The 24826-nt window shown below is 44.1% G+C and overlaps 2 protein-coding genes across 4 annotated transcripts in view; one reads left to right on the top strand and one right to left on the bottom strand.

Moving 5' to 3' along the window:
- The window catches only part of EVA1C (eva-1 homolog C), a 34387-nt gene extending 31814 nt beyond the window's left edge, over positions 1 to 2573 (bottom strand). For both annotated transcript variants that reach the window (XM_053970524.1, XM_053970525.1), the window contains exon 1: positions 2174 to 2573. In XM_053970524.1, coding sequence (XP_053826499.1) covers positions 2174 to 2300 — 127 coding nt within the window. In that variant the 5' untranslated portion in view covers positions 2301 to 2573. The remainder of the gene's footprint in view (positions 1 to 2173) is intronic.
- An 8206-nt stretch (positions 2574 to 10779) lies between these two features.
- Positions 10780 to 24826, top strand: part of URB1 (URB1 ribosome biogenesis homolog) — a 42892-nt gene continuing 28845 nt past the window's right edge. For both annotated transcript variants that reach the window (XM_053970502.1, XM_053970504.1), the window contains exons 1-12: positions 10780 to 11759; positions 12088 to 12227; positions 13424 to 13575; positions 15075 to 15207; positions 17179 to 17275; positions 18399 to 18484; positions 19614 to 19739; positions 20283 to 20413; positions 20706 to 20901; positions 21362 to 21499; positions 21890 to 22063; positions 22676 to 22823. In XM_053970502.1, the coding sequence (XP_053826477.1) occupies positions 11621 to 11759; positions 12088 to 12227; positions 13424 to 13575; positions 15075 to 15207; positions 17179 to 17275; positions 18399 to 18484; positions 19614 to 19739; positions 20283 to 20413; positions 20706 to 20901; positions 21362 to 21499; positions 21890 to 22063; positions 22676 to 22823 (1660 nt within the window). In that variant the 5' untranslated portion in view covers positions 10780 to 11620. The remainder of the gene's footprint in view (positions 11760 to 12087; positions 12228 to 13423; positions 13576 to 15074; positions 15208 to 17178; positions 17276 to 18398; positions 18485 to 19613; positions 19740 to 20282; positions 20414 to 20705; positions 20902 to 21361; positions 21500 to 21889; positions 22064 to 22675; positions 22824 to 24826) is intronic.

Raw genomic sequence — 24826 nt, 5'->3', positions numbered from 1 at the left:
CCTTCAGCTTTCAGTTTAAATTTGGGCATGAATTCCACTTTGAAAAATTAATCACACTGAGGACTGCAGACCTCAGAGCATATCTCCCCCTTCAGTAACTAATGGAACTAATAAATATAGATTCATGGAATCATTAAGGTTGGGAAAGACCTGCAAGATCATCAAGTCCAACCTTTAAATTTCTTGTTTGTTGCTTCAAGCTGCTAGAGAAACATAGATTATGCAGATCTTTATTGTGTCAACATTACTTCCAATAAGATAAACTACTGAGTTCTCACAGGGTTGAATCTTGAACTGCTGCTGGTGTCTTACTTCAGAACAAACTCATCTTGAAGCTGTTGTTATGGAGCTTGTAATTCTTTAACTGTATTGAACAGCCTGAGGATGGCACTGCAAGGTGTCATCTCACCTCTGACAACTCCTGGTCCACAGCACCTGCTTTTGAAGCAGCTAAAAACTTCTCCCTATGCTCTGTGTACATTTTTTTAAAAGGTTTTACAGTAACATTTTAGTCTTTTCTGTCATTCTGGATTAGATCTCCATGTTAAAATTTAAATGTGAGCAGAATTTGTTCAGGCCTGGGAACTTCCCAGTCTGGTAGGAATTCCGTAATCTGCTTTCCTTTTCTACATTCTATTTACTAAAATATCTGCATGTCATGTTTAATACTGATCTCTGGGGTGAGATAGCTTTTTTCTCTGGTCATTCTACCTGTTTGGAAAGCTCAGTGCACAATGAATACTGAAGACAGCTGTACTTCTGAAATTGATCTTGGATAACCTTATCTAAATAACATCATTTAAAAAATGAACAGACTTTTATGAGAGGAACTTTCCTACATAAAGGGATCATTTTTAACTCAGTGGCTAGTTGAAAAGGAAAATTTGAACATTTGTTTTATGTTATTGTGGAGAACCACCACTTGATTCCAAAACTAACATCCCAAACCAGCAGTTAAGCAAAAAGAAAAACCACCAAAGAATGAGACAGCAAGCATTTAAAAGCCTTTCACATGTGAAAGGAATTTAATATGAGAAATATAGCTTATCCAAGTACATAATTCTGGTCTTTGTATTTCATGGCTGCTCGCTTAGAAATTTTCAGGATTGTAGAGCCGAACGCAATTTAAAAAATTACAAACTATATTTTTCTGTTGCTGAGGAAATAGTTTCTACAGAACCATGACCAGCATATTGAACTGTATCAACACAAACTATATTAAAATGCATAACAACACATACTGGCTATTATTTATATATTAACTTTGTTCCAGTGCAGTCGACTAGCTTTTGGGAAGTTGTGCTCTGTTCAATATCGGTAAGGTTTGCTTTCTGCCCTAGAGGCAGTTCCTTAAGCTTCCAGCTGCCGGGAGTATGCTGTGCTCACTGTGACACATGGAAAGGAGACAAACAGCTCTTCTAAGTAACTTTCTAACAGCAGTGGGATGTCCTGGAGCACCACAAAAGTTACAAGAGTGCAGTTTTCACAAACAAAGAATAGAGATTGCTTCCTCATCTTGACGGAAACAAGGATATTTTCCCAGTTCCTGCAGTCACGTCACTTTGCAGTGATGCAGCACCTTCCCAGAGATTTGTGATTCCTGGGCGACAGCTGGTGCCTCTGTTCCCTGGGAAGGGACTGCCCTCATCCACTCCTCTCATGCTACGAGGCTTCCCTCCTAGCAGAAAGAAGCGCAGCACTTGTACGCTCCCTCAGGGCCCGACTCCAAGTCTCCAGGAGAAAAGTGGGAACCTTTCCAGGGACTTCCACGCACTTTTGGTCAGGCCCTGGCCGCTCCGCGCCCAGCATTCCCACCGCGCAGCGACAGCTCAGCTCCTCGCGTCCCTTCCCACCTGGCCCCTCTGGAAGCCCTTAACCCTCTCCTCTTTCCTGCCTTCTCCACGGCACATCGGGCCCGCGCTGCCCGGGGTGCAGGCCCGGGACGCGGCCCCGCAGAGGGGTTACGGCGCCCGGAGCGCCTCGGGGAACCCGCGGTTCCGTGCGGCGCTCCGGCCGGCAGCCCGCGGCCCCTGCCCTGGACGTGGCCGGTCCCCCCGGGGCATTGCGGGGGGCTGACAGCCCCCGCCAGACCCTGCCGCGGCGTGTCCGCCTCCGCCCGGCCCCTCGGAGCCCCGCAGCCCCCCGCACCCGCCGCTCAGTGCCCGCCCCGTACCTGAGAAGTCGGCGAGAGCCGCGACCTCCGCCCCGCACACAAGGACCACGCAGGAGAGGAGGCGGAGGAGCCGCCCGGGCTCTACCTGTGCGCGGCGTGGGTGCTGCCCCGCATCCCCGTCCCTCATGGTGCGGGAGAGGGCGGCTCGGGGCGGGGGGACAGCCCCGCCGCTTCACATGGTGCAGCCGGTCCCGGCCAGCGGTGCGGCCCCTCCGGGCCGCCGGGCGCCCTCGGGGCTGCCCTTGCCCCGCGTGGGAGGAGGAGGAGGAGGAGGAGGAGGAGGGCGGAGCAGCCCTGCCAGCGGCCGCGGCGGGAGCGGGTCCGGCCGGCGCGGGCACTCGGGACGCGGGGGCGGCGGGGAAGGGACGGGAAGGGTCGGGAAGGGACGCGGGCTGCCGGCGGCGCCGTGCCGGGCACTGCCCTCGGCGCACATCGTGCGGCCGGGCTGACTCAGAGCCGGCTGCACCTCGCCCGCCCTCCCCGGCTCTCCCCACCCCTCTCCGGGCCGTTCGCGCCTCCCTCCCGGTCAAGAGGCTCGGTTTCACCGTCCCCCGCCTCATTCTTGCTTGGCAATGGTTGGGGCACTGTTACGGACTTACACACACACCGCGACTCGTGACCACATTTCCCCGCTTGTGTTTTTCCCGAGACAAGTGCAAGGTGCTCCCCCATCGCTCCCTGTCCCCTGCAGCCCCCCTTCCCTGCTTTCCCTACTCCAGACCCTGCCCAGTCTGCTGCTCCAGCCCCGCTCCTGCCCTTACACCTCCGCTCACGGGTCTCTGAGCTGGGACCTACGCCTGGCAGGATCTCTGGATGAGGGATTTCAGTGGGCAAACAGCACTGACTCTTCCATGTTACAAAAGGACCACCTCTGTTTCCTCACACTGACGGTGCGTGAAACCATCTTACCGCAGCCCCGGGGCTTGAGGACTCCAGTTCAGCGTGCCTTGGGTTTGAAGTGTGTAGGCTTGGCTTTAAGCTTTCACTGCAAAGTGAGGAAACATCTTGAAGTTACTTTGAGAGACTTCAAGTTGTTCCCTGAAATCTTTTGTGATACAGAAAAGTGAACCAGTGAGAAGTTCAAACAAATTGTCATTACTACCTGCTAAACTACCTTCCAATGTAATTTGGTGCTTCTTTTAAGGTAGGAGGGACACAAAGGAATAAATCAGGACATCTCCCAGTTCCTGTAAGAGCTGTCCATAGGAAAGAGAGCTTAGAACCAACACTGGAAATGGGGCAGGAAAGCATCTTTTCTCCTGGGGCTGTGGGTAAACATGAATATCCAGCTGTTTACATCCTACCATGCATGATCACTCTGATCTTTCTCCTGAAAAAAAACCCTCGAGTGAGTCGGTGAAAGATGATGGAACCAAACTAATTGTGTTAAATCTATTCCTCGCCTCCTGTTCCAACTGAAGTTGGATTTGAATTTCCCAAGTTTGCCACCTCTTTTCAGAGGTTACACTGAACTTTGACCAACTTGGTTTTCATGTTTGAATCTGAATCCACTTTTGTTCCTCACCCTCTCCCTCTTCACACACAGAAAAACAACTGGGTAACACATATATTAGCCTATGCTTCCTTAGTCTTGGGCAGATAAGAGCAGAACAGGTTTCACATGAACCTGTCTGAGGTCAGGGACATTCCATCAAGTGTTACTGAATTCAGATAAATAGGATCAAAGATGCCGAAATAACAGTTATAAAATCACTCTGAAACATCTGCAACTGCAAACACAGGTGGGGAGAGAGAACAGTAGCTCTGCAGGTGAAGCCCTTGCTTCTGGCTGCTTCAGATAAGGACAGTGTTTGCCTCTGAACTCAGCCAGTTACCCTCTACCTACCAGATGGGGAACTGGAAGGAGACTTGTGGGAGTCTGCCCCTACTCCCCTCCTTTTTCCCCCTGACCTGGCCTTACCTGATCATTCAATCTGACATTTACTGCACTTGCTGTCTCAGGTCAGTCCCACCAAAGGCAGAAATGAATGCTGGGGAACAAGCAGCACAGATTTTTACAAAGAAAGCATTTGGAGGCTATACTTGGATCCTCTAGAAAGGTGTTCAGATAATTAGGGTGAATTTACCTGTCTATCCCAACTTCCTAGCTGCTATAACCTCATATTTGCCATAACTTCAGGTGAGTGCAGTCAGACCATTTGTGGCTTCAGGCTGCCAAACCTCCACTCCCTATACAGCCAACAAAGAGATATCTCATATTCAGGCCACCTGCTACAGCTCTAACAGGAAGTGTTTCACCTCCTTCTCTCACATCTGTTCATTACTCCCTGGAGCAGATGTCAATAATGACCACTCTGTTGTGACTGACTGAGTAGACAATAGATCTGTGACAAGTACACAATCAATGCAGAAGAATATATAAAGCATCAAAAATAACTGGGAAGTATCCCATACTTGTGCTTGAAAGGCTTTGAAACAGAAGGTCTGCTGGGGCTGTTGCCTGATGAGCACTTGTGAATCTTTTCTTCCCAGTGAGATAACATAGCTTTTTCTAGCCTGGTGGTGCAGTAAGGAAAAGACCATCCCAAAGTGCAGGAATGAGCCTGGTATGCTTTTGGCACTCTGCAGGTATAACCCAAAGGCAAAGGCAGTTTCCAAGTGGAATGACTGAACTGGGAGAGGTTCAAAAGGCAGGTAACCTCCAGGGAGGTGAAGCAGTGAGGGTTGAATGACAGCACAAGAGGCAGCTGGGTGCTCCTGCTTGTAGACATCTGCCTTCAAGGGAAGCCTTCCTATGAAGGAGGAAAACTTATGGACACTGTGGCTGACAGGAACTGAATGGCATATATATACACACACACATATATATAGAGTGGTTTTTTTTTTTTCTTTTCCCTCTGAATGAGGGCTACTTTGCTATTCAAAATTGACCTAAACCCAAGTAACCTAAAATATAAAGAGTAGTCTTCCAAATCTTTGCTATTCCCTGTGATGGGTAGTGCTTAAATAGTAAACTTGGAGACAGCAGTGTAAAACACAAAGGCAGGAAGGGAGAAAGTGTTTATCATGATGTGATGTGCAGAATGCGTCTCTTTGCCACAGCCTTGAAAGCAGCTCCTAGAAGCTGGCAATACTCAGTTGCTGGAAGACAATATAACTAATCCAGACATGTTTAGCATGTAAAATTACAGAATCTCAGCCTCGTCCTTTCCTCACAAGCAACAGGAATTAGATTCCTTTTTTTTCCCCAAAGAAAAAAATCACACAAAAGTCCAGAAGTTAGAATCCAGAAGAGATATCACATCTGCTTCAGACAGTTTCTTTTGTACTTGGAAGAAAAGAAATAATTTCACAGTGCCAGAAATGCAGGCTTTGTGTTGTTACATGGAAGCTTTGAAAAAGCAAAGCCAAAATCTGAGCACTTAACTTCTTTTTCTCCATATTATTAATTTTTCTCTGAACTTCACTGCAACTGCCAATTCAAAACTCATATCATGATGAAGTGTATGGGAATTCCAATAAAATTAGTGTGTCGGTTAAGTAAACAATGTGAAATAAAAGAAAGTGAATGTGAAAAAAATAATGTGAAAGAAAATAGACAGTTGAGTTAGATGACTTAAAATTTTCTATTAGTGAATAAAATCACTAGATCTATTGCACAATAACAAAAATTGTCAGAAAAATATCTCAGAAATACTTTTTCACACAAACACACACACACACACACACACACACACACACACACGATTGTCTGTGTGTACACTTCTCACCACTATACCCCCTACTGTCTTTTTCTTCCTGTTTTCTCCCCTATATTTTTTTAAGAGCTGGTATTTGTCATTTTCATTTTATTCTCCCAGAATAAAGTTTCCAAGAAGTTCCCTAATGTTCTTTTTGTCTTTTGAGGATTAAAACAAAACAAAACAAAAAAAATTAAGAACAAAATCCCAAGTTTTCCCACATTTTAAAAAGTTTGATACTCCTGCATTCTGACATGGACAGAATCTACAGGACAGTTCAAACAAGTGGGTTGCTATCCTCTCTCTGTTTCTATGGAAATGAGTGTCAGACCACTTAAAACAAAGCACATACTTTACAGTAATCACTGTATGGTGATTATTTAAAATAACAGTGCGTTTTTCCCAATCCAGCCTCTATTTCTATGGATACAAGCTGAAAATAGTTGTAGAGAAGCTTGTTCCAGAGTTTTTTCTAATTCTAAATGTGTTTTGGATGCTGTAAGTTCTCACAAGGTACTATGGAGATCTATCAAAATCTTCAAGTGTACTGTAATTTGAACTTGAGAGGACCAATTCGGTAAGCCAGAGTTAGGAAAACACTCTTGTGTGTGTAAATAGAAATTTGAATGAATACTGAGTGCAGTACTCCATACAGCAGGTTTAGAAGGAGGGGAAATATTTGCTGTTTTCTGCTATTTTTTGACTTGCTTCAGAGAGAGCAAACTCAGCTAAACAAGTTTTGAATTTTGTGCTCATGAGCTGCTCCTTGGCCAAACTAATCATAACACCACAGAGACCCTGACCACTTCACAAGACAGAAGATGTGACCCATGAAGTTTGTAAAGCCAATCTCCTCACATTTCATTTGGAATGAAACCTCAGTCCATTTCCTCACCAGGCACAGCAGAAAGTCCCCACTCCTCACGCTCCTGAGCGCTGCCAGTCTTGCTGGCACTTCTCCTGTACACAGATTATTTTTTCTAGCAGTGCACCTGGCACTTGCATAGACATGAAGTAAGAGGCATGTCCCATCTTACAGAGCTTACTGCTGGAAACAAGAGAAAACATGACCTAAGGTGGAGGCAGAACAAATGCACCAAGGAAAAGGTCCTGGTTTTGTTGTTCTTGCCCTCTTAAAGCACCCAAGTTGTCCCTGGTCACTTCCTGACATGATGCTTCAAAGAGAGACTAGGAAAGACTATGTGTCTTGCCTCTCAGTTTAGGAAGGACATTAGGACAGAGTTGCTGGGTGGACCGTGGTCTTGGAAATCAATCTCTTTGTGAAAGTGCTTCATTATGGTTTTTTGAGCGTGCCTTTGATGGGTTGTTGTCACTGTTCCCCTTTAGTAAGTATTTAAGCTAAGATTTTCCAAAATGACTAATGATTATGTACTTGAGGTTCAAGACTGAAGCTTTTTAAAGCCACAGAATCAATGTCAAAACACTGAAAAAACTGTGGCTTTTCCAAGAGCCTTGAAAAAAATCAGGCTTCAGAATCTCTCAAGTTAGGTATGTAAAGGCATAGAAAACTGGTAGTGTTTCAGAAAAGAGTAGCCCATATCAATATCTAATCAGTGAGAGTTAATACTTTTGAGATCCTGACCTCAGGCTAATTCAACCTGAGCACTGTGAAATTAGAAGCAAATAACAAAATTTGAAAATAATATTGCAGTGTTTGCAAGTGCCTGCTTTTCCTATCAGGTCTGTAAGGGCTCCCTGGTAAATTCTGTGACTCAGTGACTATGTCAAACTAACTCAGACTGGATGATGCTTGAAGATTATTCCATGTGTAGAAGGTAGGAAGGATTTCAGTACACAGAAGATACCCCAAGCATTGCAGTAGATACTCAGAGGTGCTTCCAGCATAGGCCTCCTCTGGCTCTTCACAGCCTGCTCATTGACCTCGCCACTCTTCTGTCCTCTTCCCTTCTTTTCTGATCTTTCCACCCATCTTCAGCAGCTGGGCACTCAGCCCAGTTCCAGACTCACACCATGCTCTGACTCAAACCCCTGATGCTCATAATGCCTTGTCGGCAGATCTTTCCCTATCGACAGGCTCTAATACTCCTTGAGGGAGGAAGACAAATTGCCATTAGTCAGACCTAAAATGTACTCCTTGCACTCCAGCTGAAATAACTATGGGACTGGGGGAGGAGGGAGAAGAGGAGGAGCGGTGATTTTGTTTTACAGCATCTAGAGTAAAAAAAGTTGTGGTTTGACTTCAACCTTGCCAGCCCACTCATCTCCTGGGTCCATACACTGACCTTGCACATCACCTGGACTCCTCAATGCCAAACTTCTGGAATTCAAGCACTGCAATGACTGTGTCTCCAAGTATATGACGTAGCACTGGGCTGATCAGAGCAAGGATCATGGGAGTATGGGGCACATTCGGACATGTGATGACAAAGAAGTGACTGTGCTGGGAATATTCCCTTCTTAGGAGGCTGTGCTGAGGAGGTGGTCCTGATATCCCATCTCTTGGCAGCATCCACCCTCTCTCCTTCTGTGATCCCATGCCTCAGAGCGTCAAAGGCTGGAAAGCAGGAAGATTTGACAAAGAGGTCTATATCACACTTTAAATTTTGGGAAAAACTGAAGGAAACTTTTCTGTGGAATAATTGTGTAAACTAAGAGCAAACACTGAGAACTCCAGTTTTAGAGATGGGATTTTGGATTTAAGTCCATTCCCTATGAATGCTCTCTATGGTTAATTTATACATGAAAAAATTCTCTTAAGAAATGAATGCATTTCTTACTAGTGTAGGATAGGGGATCACAACTCACAGATGGCCTTGAAGTGAAACCACCACAGGGGTTACTTTAACTGGGGCTCCAGTACCCAGACACCAGTGGGTTTACAGGACAGGTCTGGCCTTGGATTAGCATGGGCTATAAAGCTGGGCTCATGCACAGGTCTGTCAGCAGTCCTACTCAGAGATAGTCCCTCATCTGTAGGGAGAGGTTGTAGGCCTGGAGATCAGGCTGAGTTTGGGAAGGGTCATGAGAACATGGTTAGGGAGTGATGTAAATGCGTATCAAGAGACTTAATCCTGAGAGGTAGCAATTATTAGCTATAGGACAGCAAGTATCTATGGCTAAAGGCTGGAGATAGGGGCTGGCTGAGAAGGACAGAAGTGTTTAAAGCTGAAATCAGAAGAGGAACCTTGGTGAAGCTTTGCGTTAGAAATGGCCTCATCTGCCAAATCAGATTTTTGTCTTCAGGTCTGCATAAGTGAGGATCCCACAGCAAAGAAAAAGGTTCAGGTTTGGGAGGCAAAAGCAAGTCAGCAGCACTGCAGGGCTGGGGCTTGGCTGTTTACATAGTGTTCAGAGCAGTAAAGGCTTCAGAGGTCGCAGCTGAGGCAGGAAAGGGCCGCTTGGCTCAATTAGTCTTGCACCTAGAACTGTTCCTTGAACAAGACGGAGAGCTGAGGTTCATGCAAGGGATCAGGAATTGTTTTTCAGACTTGAAAATGACAGAGGGGCAGTGTGTAACTTGGATATGATGATCTGTTCATCTGGCAAGAATCAAAGAAGAATATTTTGATTTACTGAAAACTGGGTGGCTCAGAAGTTACTACTTGACTTGTTCGCTGCTCTCATCTGTTGCACCTATAAGCACAACAGAGCAGATGAATTTTGTCTGAGCCTGAGGTCTCCGACTGGCCCTCTATAAATGCTGCTTGCCAAAAAACACTTAGGAGAGGAAAGCTACCAGATATAATAGAGAAAGAAAAGGACACGGGCTTCAAAGTGCACTCCAGCAGAACATGGAAGTGACCTGGCTGGAAGTGAAAGCAGCAGTCTCAGTTAGAGCCTCCTGGAAGCCTCTAACAGCTACACAGGCAGTGAGGAGAGAGAATAAGTGAACTTCAAGTTGAAATAAAAATAATTTTCAGTAGACTTCTGCAGTAGTTTTTAAAATACTAGAACTATGAAATATGGTGTGATGGTAACTATCAGGCTTGTAAGTCTGGTAACTAGGACTTTTACCTTGAAGATCTCAGTATGGTTACTATAAGCCTTTTAAAAGCTGTGTTAAATCAAATCTTTTTTCCTAGTTCTACTAGCTCTAGCCTTCCTTTTCACCCCCTCAATAACAATACAACTCCCTCTTGAGAATGTTACTTATTTTCCATATTATGTGCCTATCAATTTCTGGAATTGAAAATGTATTTGGATACCTGCATAAATTTAAGTTTCAAGAAAACTGTAAGGCTGAAACAAAGGATCCCCATCATCCCGAAGAACCACAAAAAATGTTTTATGGAAGAACTGAAAGGTCTGTACCCTTGCATAGAATTTACCGTACTGAGGTGAATTCCAAATGGAACTGCCATCTAAACAAGCAGAAAAATAGCTGGAATGTAGTGAGTTAAATTTAAGTATTCCTAGAAATAGGAATTAGCAGAGCTCGGAGCATGATGTCACTAGCAGCAGTAAGATGCTTTTAGCTTTGTTCTCATAAATTACTTGAAAAAAGCCCTTGTACCTACCTAGTGTCTAGCAATTTATATTTTCTCATTTCCTTTCTTCCCCGCCCAGTCTTATGTACTGCTTTTATTTTACCCTTTTCTATCTTCTAACTTCACCTCCTTTTATTTTGTTCTACCCTCTGTTCTCAAAACATCACAGCTTCTTCTGTCAATGTGAAAGCATTTGTTCATCCTAAGTCTTAGAATGGCTGTGAATGTTGCCCTCTTCTGATCACTTTTTTTTACAGTATTTTGCTAAAAAACAAAACAAGAACAGTTTGAAAAAGCCCAGGAAGATATTACTTGCACATATGAAAAAAAAAAATCTGGTTTGGATTTGGATATATCTTTATTTTTATTTTTTCTTACTGAAATAGTCTCCTCTATCATCCACTACTGTTTCAACTGTTGTCATTCCATATGAAACAGTTTATTGGGAACAAGGCTTTTTCCATTCCTCCGTATCACTGTGCTTGTCCTGGAATAACTCTTGCTGAAAGCACGGGAAGAGTTTAGATTTTAATTAATCTAAGCCTGCCCTCTGGCAGTGGGAAGCCATTCCCTCTTTCCTGTCACTCCTTCCCTTATAATCCCTCTCTATCTTTCCCGTGGGCCCCTTCAGGTACTGGAAAACCACAGTTAGGTCACCCGAAGCCTTTCCCTTTCCTGGAAACAGAGGAGTATCTGAGGAAGTTCTCTCCTCTCCCTGCTTCCCAGCACTCCATCCTTTCCCCTTCCACTCCGAAGTTTAAACCGTGTTAGTTCAGGATCGCAGGGGGCTGCAGTCTGGGGAAGCTGGGATGACAGAAACCTGCTGGGCCTTGCAAGCAGCGATGGATGAGAGACTGCTGCAGATGGGATATTGGGAAGGCATTCTCGGCTGTGACGGTGCGCAGGCCCTGGCAGAGGTTGCCCAGAGAAGCTGTGGCTGCCCCTGGGTCCCTGGAAGTGTCCAAGGCCAGGCTGGACAGGGCGTGAAGCGACCTGGCCTAGTGGAAGGTGTCCCTGACCAAGGCAGGGGGCGGGAATGGACGGTGGAACAACATGACCGTTGCGGTCCCTTCCAAACCATTCCACGATAACTACTTTTAACTCTACGCCCATCGCACTGGTCGCTGGGAAAGCCCTCCCGCTGTGCCGGGGCCGGACCGCAGCAGTACCCCACGGCCCCGGACCTCCACGGCCCAGAGCTGCTCCCGCTCCGCCCGCCCCTTCCTGGGGGAGCGGCGGCGGTTCCGGGGCGGGCCTGGGCCGGGCTCGGATCGGGCATGGCCGGCAAGCGGAGCGGCGGAGCCGGGGAGCGGAGTGGGGAGCCTGCGGCCAAACGCGCCTGTGGCCCGCGGGACGAGGAGTTCAATGGCGCCCGCTTCAAGGCGCTGCTGCGGGACCCCGCGGCCGCCGCCAAGGGTGAGGGGCTCTGCAGGGCGGGAGGGGCGCGCGCTGAGGCGGCGGCCCGGGCTGAGGGGCTGCCCTGGGCTGAGGCGGCGGCCCCGGGCTGAGGCGGCTGCCCCGGGCTGAGGCGGCGGCCCCGGGCTGAGGCGGCTGCCCCGGGCTGAGGCGGCGGCCCCGGGCTGAGGGGCCGGCCGAGGGATTGTCGTGGGGTGGCACGGATGCTGCTGCTGGTGGGGATACCGCACATGGGCACGGCCCAGCCCCTCAGGGTCCCGCCCGCGGGCGGTCCAAAGAGGGCCCCACACGTGGCGCTGGTGCCCCGGGTGACTCTGTGGCTTTGCAGGGCTGGAGACCTTCGTGTCCATCGCCAGGATGCTGCCATCAGTCCAAGTGTACGATGTCGTGGAAGGATACGTGAAAATTTCCATGGAGTGTGCTGAGATATTCAAGCTCCTTGATGGAGAAAGGAAGCCTGAAAGTGAAGTAAGTTGGATATAGGAGTTGTCATTCAGGGTCTGGCGGCTACAATCCCAACAATCCCACCCTGGAGAAGAACCAACAAAAGGTTGCCAGGGAATGGTCACAGCCACCAAGGCTGCCAGAACTGGAGCGTTTGGATAACGCTCTCAGGCACAGGGTGGGATTGTTCGGGTATATGTGCAGTGCCAGGAGTTGGACTGGATGATTCTTGTAGGCCCCTTCCAGCTCAGGATATTCGATGGTTTTATGAATAAATAGTGCTTTGGGGTGTAAGTAACTCTAGAAATTTTTGGTGGTTTTTTTTTTTTAGCAATGGCAGAAGCACCTACCAAGTGGGAGATGCTCCTTTCTGTTCATGGAAGTTCCTGGATTTAATGACACACACAACCAATAGTTCTGTCCAAATCAAGCTGTTACAGTTCTTTAAACCTTATCAAAAGGCCTTTTAGGAAATAAGGGGATCAACAGAAGCAGTTAAGAAAACAAAAGTAGCCTAGTGAAAGTAAATGTTTTTAGATATCTGCCTGATACATCAGTATTTCTAGGAAGCCACTTGTAATGTTGACTTCATTTTTCTTATATCAGCTGGACACAATTTATCCTCATCAGAATATGATGAATGAACAAAGAGTTCAATAACTTTTCACTGTGAATGCTGGTGCAGCATTGCTTACAATGCTTACAATGTACAGTGGTACTGCTTACATTGTAGTATTGTATTGTGTGGCTTTTTAACCATCACTTACTGTTCTTTGCCTTTCAGTATCATTTTTGTCTCTGTCATGTTCAGTGACAGCTTTTCCTCGATATCCCGTTGCTAACAGGGGCTCATGTTTGTAATGGGTACAGTCCCAGTGCTGTATGGATTCTGAATTCTTCTGGAAGAAATTAATTTCAATATTTGAACAGCCCTGATGTTTTTCTCCAGCACATTTCATTTTTTTGTCATCCACTTAGGAGCAATTGTCTCTTGAAGCATTGATTCCATGAAACTACATGCTCTCAGAAGTGATCTTTTCAAAGAGGAAGGATTAATTTGGGAGAGAATCCAGAAGTTAATGTCACTTTCATATGTGGAAGCTTTCCTCTCGGAATGGGGTTACTCTTTTTATCAGTGGTGGTTATTACTGTTTGTTCAGCTAATAATTTCAAGTCTTGGCTGATATTATCAGATATTAACATACTTTTTTATCCTGCAGATGCTATTAATCTTTCAAGCCCTAGAAGCCATTTTACTGAGGACAGCCAGCGACCTCTCACATTTTTCTGTTGTGGGAATGAACATTGTCAAAAAGTTGATTCATTCCTATATGAAACTGGTCTATGCTGCTTTGTATTCTGAAAATCACAGGTAAGTCTTCTTGGTGCTCTGGTGGAGAATCTCTGTCAGTTGATCTGGAGGGACTGTACTAGATGTTGCAAAATTCATCTTGACTTACTGCTAATAATCCACCTTTATTTAATAATCCTTTTCCACTTGTCATAAAATAATTGCCAGTGGAAGTCTTTGCCAAGTGGAAACGGATACATCAAACAATCCAGTGCTGTAGGATACTTTCCTGAAGCTGTAGTTTTCATCAGTTGGGCCTGTCCTAATGAGAGTTAACATGGGTGGTACCTTGAGTCCCGTTATTTTAATGTTGCTTGATTTGTGGGGTGAAATGTATTATGTGGAACAGGGCTGGGCAGTCTTCCTGTGATGGCAAAAAGGGCTGCTCTTGAGTGCTTTATTCCCCTGTATTTTTTGGAGTCAGGTTTCCGTGTTTATAATGGATTTTTCTCTTTCAGACTGGCTTTTCTTCTGTAATTTTTTTCAGTCTCTTAAGTCTGAGGTAATTTTAGGTTGTTCAATAATTCTGTTATCTAGTCCGGACCAAAAAATTTCTCATGCTCATGTGGACAGGGGAAAGAAGTTGCAAATGTCAGACATTTCAGTACAAACCTGGGAGGAAGAGGAAAGCAGAGAAAAAACCAGACTGAAATTGACTTGTCCAAGGCCAATGACTTGTCTTTCAGTTTTTGAGCAGAATTGGAAAAGCTTTCTGTGCTTTCCCACTTCATAGACACAACTGTGCTTCTTGCACTGAGCAGTTGATCTTACTGCAATAGGCATTTTAATGGGACAAAGCATCTCAAGTAGGTACACTGAAAACAAATTTTGAAGTTGTGCAAGATCTGCACTTCTGATTAAGTATTTAAAGATTGCAGGTTCTGAAGAAATCCTTCTAGAATCTGCACAGAGGAGGCTGCACATTTCTGATGGGAGATGCTCTGCATTTTCTGTGCAACCTCTTTGACATGCAGAGGTATTATCTTTATGTCTAGATGGGATCTCTGCTTGAATCTCGTGGCTTTTTACAGATTGCCCATGACAGAAACATGATGGACAGATCACAAATATGTTCATGGTAGTGGCTGTTCAGATGATGGAGGTCTGCAGTCTTTGCGTAGTGGCCCTGACATATTCCCGTTGAAATAAATGGCCAACCTCTATGAATTTAGGAGTTCATGGAATAATTAAGGGTTGTCTAGTCCAACTCCACTGCCATGAACAGGTTATCTTCAAACTGTTAGTTTTGTCACTTTCTCCCCTTTAAACTACTTTATAAAGGGACTATCCGGCCTCACATTACGGCTTAATTTTGGGGAAGAATATAAAAAGGCATTTCCTTCTCCTTTTTTCCCTTGCCCCTTTTTCCCAGCTGCTGTTATTACTGCCTAAAATAATTACTTTGATTGTTTAACTTCCCTTCTATTTTCTCTTTAAGTTTTAATATCTTGTTTTGGTGGTTTGCATAACCATCATCCTGGAGATAGCCTGCAGGCTTACCTCTGCTTTGTTTTTTTTAGGATGAGCCGAGGGTGCCTTACACTGCTGTCAGCAATGGTGGCTCAGGGCCCGGATTCAGCAAGGGACTTATATAGTCATTTTGATTTCAATAACAAGTACCTGCCTGGATTGTTGAAAAAAAGATGTAAGCAGGTAAATTAAGGTGCTGCATGCCATGGCATGCTATGCCATGGCTCCACCAGCTTTTTTAACTATATTCAGAACAAAGCTATTGCCAATGTTTGCTGTATTTTCATCTGCAAGAGCTTAATTCTCCCTTCCTGTCCTGTGTCAGGCTGAAGTCCTGGATTGTGCCTAACTGGACACATGAAAATGCCTTATGTGTTTCCAACAAGCTATGGAGTAATAGAAATGTACAGTTTCTGTGAACTGCCCTTCTAATGTCTAAAGCAGAGTGAAAGTGATAGTAAACTCCTGAAAACTAGTCTTTTTTTTTACAGTTTGGTCCCACTGAAATAAATGCAAGTTAGAGAGGGGATATTGCCCAGTACCAATACAGAGTAATTTTATTTGAAAACATAAACAAGAGTTCTAAATAATCTCTAGCTGGGAATCCTTAAGAAGAATATGTGAGTGAAGAGAAAAAGTCACTCCTCTTTTTCCAGAAGAAACTATCTCTTGTTCCCTCTCTGTTTGCTAAAAATAGTCAGGATTGACCCAAACCAGTGCTTTAGAACAAGAATATATGTGTCATTCCAAATGCAAGTGTATGATAAATCCAGTATTGTTTGCAATGTTGACATATTGCTTCTGGATTTTAAAGATTACTTGCAGAGTGAATGTGTACATTTGTGTTGGGTTTGTGCCATCTGAGATGAAAATTCAGACTTTTTCTTTATAAAGCAATCAAGTGGAAGGCAAAAAACCAAACACATCCCTTTTTCCCTGAAACCACCTTCTTTGGTCCCGGAATTGTCAGATTCCATGGATTTTGACCTCACTGCAGGAGTTGTCTGCAGGAGTACCTTAATTTGAAATGCTTGGGTTTAGTCTTTTGACCACAAGCTGCTTAAATACGTAAGGTACAAGGAAACTAGCTTCCAAAAGGTCTTAGTCTTGTACAGTTTTCAGTGAAATTATGTCACAGCTGGCTAGCAGAGGTGAGTTTTTAACACAAAAATACCAGGCCCAAAGCTTACAGCAAAATATTGTTTGTTTCTCTTTATTTCTTCTTTCAACCCTTTCGTGAGTCCCTGCTGCCTTATCTTTTGCTTACTTAGAATCTTCTTTCAGGCTTCTTTACATGTAACTTAATTTTGCACAGCAGGTTTTAAAAAAATTGTAAATCATGGCAGGACTCTGTCGGGGAATGTAGTGGTAAGACAAGGGGTGACTCTTTGAAAGAGGGTATATTTACATTGGATATTGGGAGGAGATTCTTGGCTGTGAGGGTGATGAGATGCTGTCCAGCACAGGTTGCCCAGAGCAGCAACTGCCCCCTCCCTGGAAGTGTCCAAGGCCAGGTTGGACAGGGCTTGGAGCGACAGGGCTTGGAGCAACAGGGCTTGGGATAGTGGAAGGTGTCTCTGCCCATGGCAGGGCATGGAGTGAGGTGATCCTGAAGATCCTTTCCAACTCCCTTTCAACTTGAAGATCCTTTCAAACCACTTTGTGATTCAATGTTCATATCCTATGGTGCTGTTACAGGTCAAGCTTTCACTGTTTCCACTGTGCCTGAGTTGGTAGTTTTATAGTCACCCCTTTTTATGGACATTTTTGTGAACTGACCACGCAGTGCACAAGTGAGGAAGTTCAGTGATGCAGGGTTTGCCATGAAACGGATGTTAATGTTTCCTTTTTATTTAAATTTGTGGCCTGGTCTCATATATTGAGAATTGAAAAGCATATGAACTAGTACATTTTCCTTTTTAAGTAAAAGTGATCTGTTTAATGCAAGAAGTTTTCTAGCTGAATATGCTGTGGATGTATTGCATGTAAATGTATGTCTATGGCTGCATGCAACATTTTTATAGAAGTTGTTTCATTTACCCATTTATGGTGCTTCTAGGGATAATCAGCAGTTGCAGTATCAGTTCTGCAGTTGGGTGCAATCTGTGTGCAAGCATCATTTTTCATTTTATATTTATATTTTGATGTTTCCAGGGGAGACCAGATGTCCGCATGGCCTATATTCAGTTTGCTCTCTCCTTTCTCATTGCTGGTGACAATGCAATCTTGGCACAGGTGTTGGAATTAAAAGGTACTTCATAATTGCTTGTTGGGTTTTTGTTTTTAAGGCACAGTCATTTATAGGAGATAATAAATATGACCTAATTGAAAATGTGAATCAGGTAGAGAGCACTAATAAGAAGTAAAATATATATTTTTAATCTTATTATCTGAAAAGCTTTAAACTTCCTTGGTAGTGTAATAAATAAGCCTCTTCTACTTGAGAACAATATGCTATCTGCTAAAACTTTGCAAAAATAAAGTGACACAGATAAAAAAAAAAGGTAAATCTAAAATAAAACTTTGAGGTCATAGAGTCAATAAACAAAAAAAATTCATGGCCTCCAGCCTTGCTCATGAGGGAGTCACAGTGGATATGTTGCATTAATTTTCTTTTGAAAAGGGTGTACTTCAGTTGCCTTTCTGCCCTGTGAATTGTGACCCTTGGTGAAGTTACGAGGCAATTCAGAAGGGATCTAGAAATACTGTATAAAAATAAGTGCTTAAGCCACTAGCTGGCAGCAAGTAATTTCTCCTATGGCAGGGGACTGAGATCTGACTGTAATTATTTACTTCTTTTGATCCTGCTACCCCCAGGGCTGCTGATTTCCTTTAGGTGCTGGCAGTTGTTTCAGGCTGGGGACTGCACACCTCAGCCCAGTCAGTACAGATGGCTTTCATTCCCCTGTAAGAGCCCCAGGTTCTCTATAAACTAAAGTTGTTTAACTTTTGAGACACACAGGTGAGCCAAAAGGTGATGCACATGGTTGGAGATGGAACCTCCAAACATTTGAGAATCACTCAGTGAAGCAATAACAAGTGCTTCAATGGGAAGAATATGAAATTACTTGAATTTTAGTATGGCATTTCAGGGCCCAAAATGTATTTAAAGTTGACAGATGCTGTGGCAGTGTTAATCAGCAAGTTGGCAAATTGGCCAGTCAAGATGAGAGTAGGTTTGGCAGTATCACTTGCTCATAACCATAGTCACAGACACATCATCCTTCTGACCTCTGATTGCTGCCTTTTGGTTCATCCTGGAATATAACAGCAAGATAAATAATGTGACATGGAAGAGGAATGGAATTCCCTGAAGTATTTTAGTATGAAAAGAGCTTTCACATTTTGACTTAACATTTGAAATGTCCTCTTAGATTTCATTCCATCTATTCTTCGCTCTGAAATAAAGGAAGACAGAGTTTCTACTGTCAATCTTCTACTTTCCACACTGAGAACTAAGGTATGATACACCCTTGAAACTGTGTTGTTTCATGTTTTCTATTTTCCTCACTGCTAAAAACAGTTCTGCAGTGATTTCTCACACAGTGTTCAGTTCTTAGGGCTGCTGGTAGTGTGTGTGACTGATAATATGTGTTGGAGGTTGGTAGCTTGGCTATATTACTGTCTCAGGATTGAAAACGGGGAAGCAGGAATTGCTGAAGGGTGTGAGAGTTGGTTTAGTGGTGGCTGCCTTTTCTGTGCTCTGTCACCCTCTGAGCATGGCCCTGTCTCTTTCATGGGGTGCTTTTGTTGCTTGTAGAGCAGCTGCACCTGAGATGTATTTTATTTCTTTAAAAATATTTTTAGCTCCAGAATCTATGACTTTTTAATATCTGTTCTGAGCTGCTGTAGCAATGTTGCATAAGCTGTTGCATGAACAGTTGAGAGAATGAAGAAAAATGTAGTTTCAAATTTAGAGTGTAGCCACAAGAACCTGCCTCAGACTCAGGCTTTTCTCAGCTGACCAATTAAAGCCAAGTTCTTTCATTTTGCTGTTGTAATAACACAAAAAAGAAGCATAATAAAAAACTTATCATTTAAATGTAAAATAAACCTCCTTGGAGCTTTGTTTTTCAAATTAAGCTTTTCCTATGTGGGGGTCATACATCATGAGCTGTTGCATTATTGGTGGACCCCAGCACACTGTATGGCTCTTCCAGCTTAGCAAGAAAAATGGGAATTAAAACAATGCCAGCAGTAAAGCACAGCAGAAGAACTTCTGAGAAACTTCCTCCAATGTGTATTCCCTTTCATTCAAACTTTATTTGTAGTAGGCTTTACTATGTCCACACCCAGGTTCCCCTGGTTCTGCTCTGTGGCTATGATGCTCTAAATGTGATCTGTGCTCTTCAGTTGAACGTGAACATCTGTCCTGTCCAGCACGTGCAGGGGTTGCAGAGGTTGGTGTGGGTCAGGGTGGAGCAGGAGCACACAAGAAAAGTGTTGACAGGACAGGCAGAACCTTTCTTCTGCCGTGGTGAGGGGAGCCAGCTCTGTGTGTACTAGAAGAATGAGGTGTGTTGCTATTTTGCCATGGTTTTGTGACAATTTGCAATAAATAGAAGAGTTTGTATTTTTCTCATTTTCAGGTGGTTCATAACAAAAATATCAGCAAAACACAGAAGGTGCGTTTTTTCACTGCAGAAGTGTTGCTTCACATCGCTTCACTGTACCGTTGGAATGGGATTACTGATGTCAGCTCTGAGGATTTAAAGGTTTGGTCATTTATATTTCTTTGTTACTCTTAGTCCTTGTGCTGCCTTTAATTTCCCCTTCTCTTGCAGCCCACAGCTTTTGAAACAGCTCCCAGTTGCTCTAAGCTTGATGAGCTCAAAAAGAGGAATCTACTGAGCCTATTTAAAAAGAACCCCCAAATTTCTGCTGCTTCTCACTGGGTTTTGGCTACAGATTTTTCACCTTTGTGTACATTTCAGTTCTGAATAATTTTAAGTTCTTATGGTTCCTGGCAGTCCCTGTAAGTCATATGATTCATGATTTCCCAGCCACAGTTGTCAAGAGTCTTCTCATCCATAGGCATCTTGAGTTCTGGATTTAGAACGTTAATGGAATTCTAGAATCACAGAATGGTTTGGGTTGGAAGGGGCCTTCAAATCCTGAAGCTCCTCTTTTTAATCTGAACAGAAGCCAAACTTTGTTTTAGTATTCCTCTAAGAGGAGCCGTATAAAATGTAGAGTGAAGCTGATATCTGTGATGCCAAATCTCTTATGCCTTTTTTACTCCTTTTTGGTTCTTGTAGGTGGCTCAAGGTTCTGAGGAGGTGGGAAAAGCAATGGTACGAGAACTTGTGCATAGTTTCTTAATGGACCTCTGCTGCTCTCTGAAACATGGCATAACGTTCTATGATCCAAGTCTTGGAACTTCTGGCAAGTAAGTCACCGGGCAGCTGGGATTGTATGTGGATTTTTTGCTAGAAGCAGAAGAGACCTCACTAGTTATCATGTCTGCCCTGAAATGTGTGGTGTTAATTCACTGTTTGTCATGCAGAAAATGTGGAAGTAAATTAATTTCTTACTTCTTTGAGTATAAACTCAGAAATTATGCCAGGAGGGTGAGAGATCTTGCCTTCAATTAACAGTTAGAGAAGCTGCAGAGTTCACATCCCATATAAAGTATCAAAATAAGGATTTTTTATTCAAAATATTTTTTTTGTCTTCAACAGGGGAGGAAATGTGGTACTTCTGCACTTCCTGCTTGGTTTAAAAACTGCAACAGAAGATGAAATGGTTGCTGATCTTGTGGTGAATATTCTCAAAGTATGCCCAGATTTATTGAACAGATACTTCAAGGAGACCCAGTATTCCTTTGTTCCTAGAGTGAAGTCTGCTTGGATGGACAACATGAAGTTACTCAAGAAGGTAAGAGTATGGGTGATGGTAAAAAGCCATGCTCAGAGCAGAAGGCTCTATAAACATTTAAACTAAACTGGTAAAGAAGGAATTGGTGTAAGAAACAGTGGAAGACATCACATCAGTGACATATTTTTTGAGATGCAGCAACATCAAAGCTCAGCTAGAAAAATCTTTTGACCTTTGTGAGTGTTCCACTGCCTCTTTGTTTAGCCTAAAATGGGCAAGTGGGATCTGGAATCTCTTAAAAAGGGATGGCCTTTAGCAGGGATGCTGGTTGCATACAGAAGGTCCATTTAGTTGACCAGGAGTCTGGAGGATGCTCTGTAGCATTTTTGCATAAAAATTGACATTTAATGTTGCCATCACTTCTGACAAGTCAAAATCCTTCTGTAAAATGCTTCCAGAAGAAGCTGTCATCTCTGGAACTGTATCAATGGGGCTTAAATTTTTGTTTCTTTTCTTTCAGATCTATGAGGCTCAACCAGAGATCTCCAATTCCTTCAAGACTTCAGAATTTATTCCTCTTCCCAGATTGCTTTCTATGGTGATGGTAACAACAGTCCCTGCAGTGTGCAATAGAACAATGTTCAACCAAGGGTTAAATGTAAGAGCACTCTATAGTATTTCAGTGACTTTTCTGTCCTAGTTAGTACTGTTTCATTTTAGCGTGTGATCATTCAAAGAATTTCTTAAGTTGGTTAATTACTTGTGTTTTATGTTGTCTGCCTCAGCATAAATCTGGCTTGGTGAAGCACTGGAAAATGAATTAAAATCACTCATATTGATTCCAGGCACCTTTCACAAGCACCAGTTCTGCCACTGTCTGCTCATGTTTTAGGCTGGGAATCTGAAAACCTATGGATTCTTTACTGCTAGCTAAGATCTAGAAAATAAGTAATTCATTGACCAATTTTAACACACATTCAGAGTACGGATTCTGTGCAAAGCATAACAGGAATCACTGAAATGTGATTAATTCATTTCCTTCTTTTAGTTGCCCAGCACAGAGGTGAAGCAAAGCATCCTATCGCTGATGTCCATGGTGCTGAGAAGAGCCCTGAGGAACATTCAGCACTGTTTGTCTGAAGAAACCTGGCAAAGGTCACAAATCTACACACTGCCAGCAGTGCAGGAGTTCGTGCAGCTCTACAGAGAAGCTGTCAGCAAGGTAGAAAGAAAGAGACAATTGGGGGCTGTCAGGAGGCATTTTGCAGGCAGCAGACAGCTGCTCTCCCCTGTACTTTCTCCTGGAGTGGTTGGAGCTGAGGAGCCAGGAGCTGGTACCCTGGGGGAGGCTGTGGGTTAAATGCTGAGGTGGGAGCCTATGCTTCCTGACCTGTCTGTCTGTCTGATGGAGAATGCAGATAAAATTCTGTGGTGAGACAGATTTGCAGCATTGATGGCTGTTGTGCTGCAAATAATTTCCAGGAGCAGGAAGCAAGTTCTCTTCCTGGTTCAAGTCAATGTAGCCAGCAGAGGTTACTCAGAAGTTACTAGACAAGACAGCACTTGAGTTGAAAATATGCCACGAGGAAGAAGAACCGAACAAATTTTTCACAGGAAGCCTTTTCAATAAAATGTTCTTTCCAGTACTTACATTCGACAGAAGTGGAAGTACGGTGCTTGATGTCAGGTCATTCTCTGATTGCACACAAGGTGAATTCCAACCTTTGTGAAGAGCAGCAAATCTATCTTCCTTTTGGGTGTTTGGGGATGTATTTATCACAGGAACTTTGTCTTACAAAGGAGAGCTGTTGCAATTTACCCTTTTTGCTTTTAGGTTTTACCAGACATGACTAGTATAGTGGCTGTCTGGCAGTCCCTGCTGAAGCAAGAGAGAGAACACAATGACAGCCCAGCAGAGAAAAAGGAAGGTGATGTCTCCACTGTGAAGACAATGACCGAGACAGAAGTTGCAGAGCAGCATGGTAAGTGAAGCAGGTGGACTTCGAGCTTCATATCTCTGAGGGAATGAAGCTGTACTTCCCTGAAGTATTTTAGTATGAAAAGAACTTTCACATTTTAACTTGTTGTGAAACCCTCATCCCACCCTTAACTTCAGCAGAATCCAGATCTCAGTTGTGTATTTACTACTCACCTTTTCTTTGTTCAGTTCCTCAGGCTGTTAGAATTGCCTGAGAGCACAGTTCAACATATAGGCTGCCACTACTACTGGAAGGTTAAGCAGTTTGACTTGGCTATCCCAGGATCACAGAATGGTTGAGGTTGGAAGGGATCTCTGTAAATCATCTTTCCTGATACCTCTGCCTAAACCTGGTTACCCAAGTCCACATTCACACAGCTTTTGAACATCTCCAAGGATGGAGACTCCAGAACCCTTTTGGGCAACCTCTGTGGGTGCTCATGTCAAAAAGTGATTCCCGATGCTCGGAGTGTTCCTGTGTTTCACTTTGTGCCCAGTGCCTCTGCTCCTGCCACTGGGTTCTTCGGGGAGGAGCATGGCACCATCATCTTTGCATTTTCACTCGGGTGCTCATACATTTTGATAAGATGCTCCTGAGCCTTCTCTTCAGTCTGAGCAGTCCCTGCTCTCCCAGCCATTCCTCACAGGAGAGATGTTCCAGTCCCTTCACCATTTTTGTGAGCCTTTGCTGGACTCCCCCCAGTGTCTCCATTTTCTGGGGAGTCCAGACCTGAACACAACACTCCCAGTTTGGCCTCCCCAGTGTTGAGAGCAAGGGAAGGAGCAGCTCCCTGACACCAGGGCCTTCAAATCCTTCCCTGGCAACCTGCTCTCTGCTTGGGTGGCCCCAGAATGTACTGGTGAATGGGCTGCTCCTCCTCAGGTGCAGGGCTCTGCTGTTCCTCTTGTTGAACTCAACCCTCCTGCCCTTGACCTTTCCTTGCTAGTAGCTGTCTCACAGCCACAAAATAAAACTGGCAGGGAGACTGATATGCCTGAAAAATAATGTTTTGAGAGAGTTTTGTTTGTCCAAGTTATTTTACCAGGAGGTCTTTTTTGGTTTTAGCAATTAGTTGCTGTGGCTACACAAATGCTTGTATTGATGTAACACAGGAGTGGAATTATGAGTGTTGGAAGAGGGGGGAAAGGGATGGAGTGAAAGCCTCAGTTTTCCTCTCTCAAATCCAGTGTCCCTCCCAAAGGGCTTCCTTCCAGAGCTCCATTGCAGGGAATGGGGATTTTCAGGATTGTCTCTATCTTGGCCAACGGCCTGTGAAGTTTTCCTTGTGGGCTAGAGATTAATCTGCAGCCAGTTTTACCCTTCACAGGGCATATTCCACAGAGAGACTTCCTGGAGCAAAAGGCTTTTCAGTGGATGTCCTCCTGTGCCTCCCTTTGGGCAGCAAAATGTTGGCACTGACAGTCCAAGGCTCGGAAACCAGTGAAGCAGCTAATTCCTGTAGGACTGTAGCTGTAGTTCCTCAGCATTCTGAGGTGGTAATGCTGTGTCACTTACTCCCAGCTCACCTTTTTACAGCTTTATTTGCATTGTGGTGACTAGAGAGCTCTTTTCTAATGGGAGCTGAGACTCAGGCAAACAAAGTTTATCCATGGCCTTCATCCAGTTCTTCCTAACTCAGTGAGGGAGATCAAGTAAATAGGAAAAAATTAGGTGTTAAATGTTTTGACCCATGGTCTTTGCTTACTTTCATTAGTGACTGGATAACGAGTAGCTTTTATGGCTCCTCATGGTACAACTGGAACTTGAGATGTTTTTTCCTAGGAAGCAAACAGTTGCCTTAAGTGCTATTGGTGTTTCTCTGATACAGGTATTTGTTGTCTGCCTCTTGCCAGGAGCTTACACTGAGAAAGTATTACTTTGAAAGGGGAAAAGGAAATTTTTAACTGAAATAATAAATTTGCACCAAACTGTAGTGCACTGTCTCCTGCACTTCCCCAGCCAAACCTCCCTGACATTAGCTAAAAGTAGTGTCCCCAGAAATCAGC

This window comes from Vidua macroura, chromosome 2 (assembly GCF_024509145.1).
Source record: "Vidua macroura isolate BioBank_ID:100142 chromosome 2, ASM2450914v1, whole genome shotgun sequence".
Classification (NCBI taxonomy): domain Eukaryota; kingdom Metazoa; phylum Chordata; class Aves; order Passeriformes; family Viduidae; genus Vidua; species Vidua macroura.
This window is presented reverse-complemented; position numbering and strand designations above follow the sequence as displayed.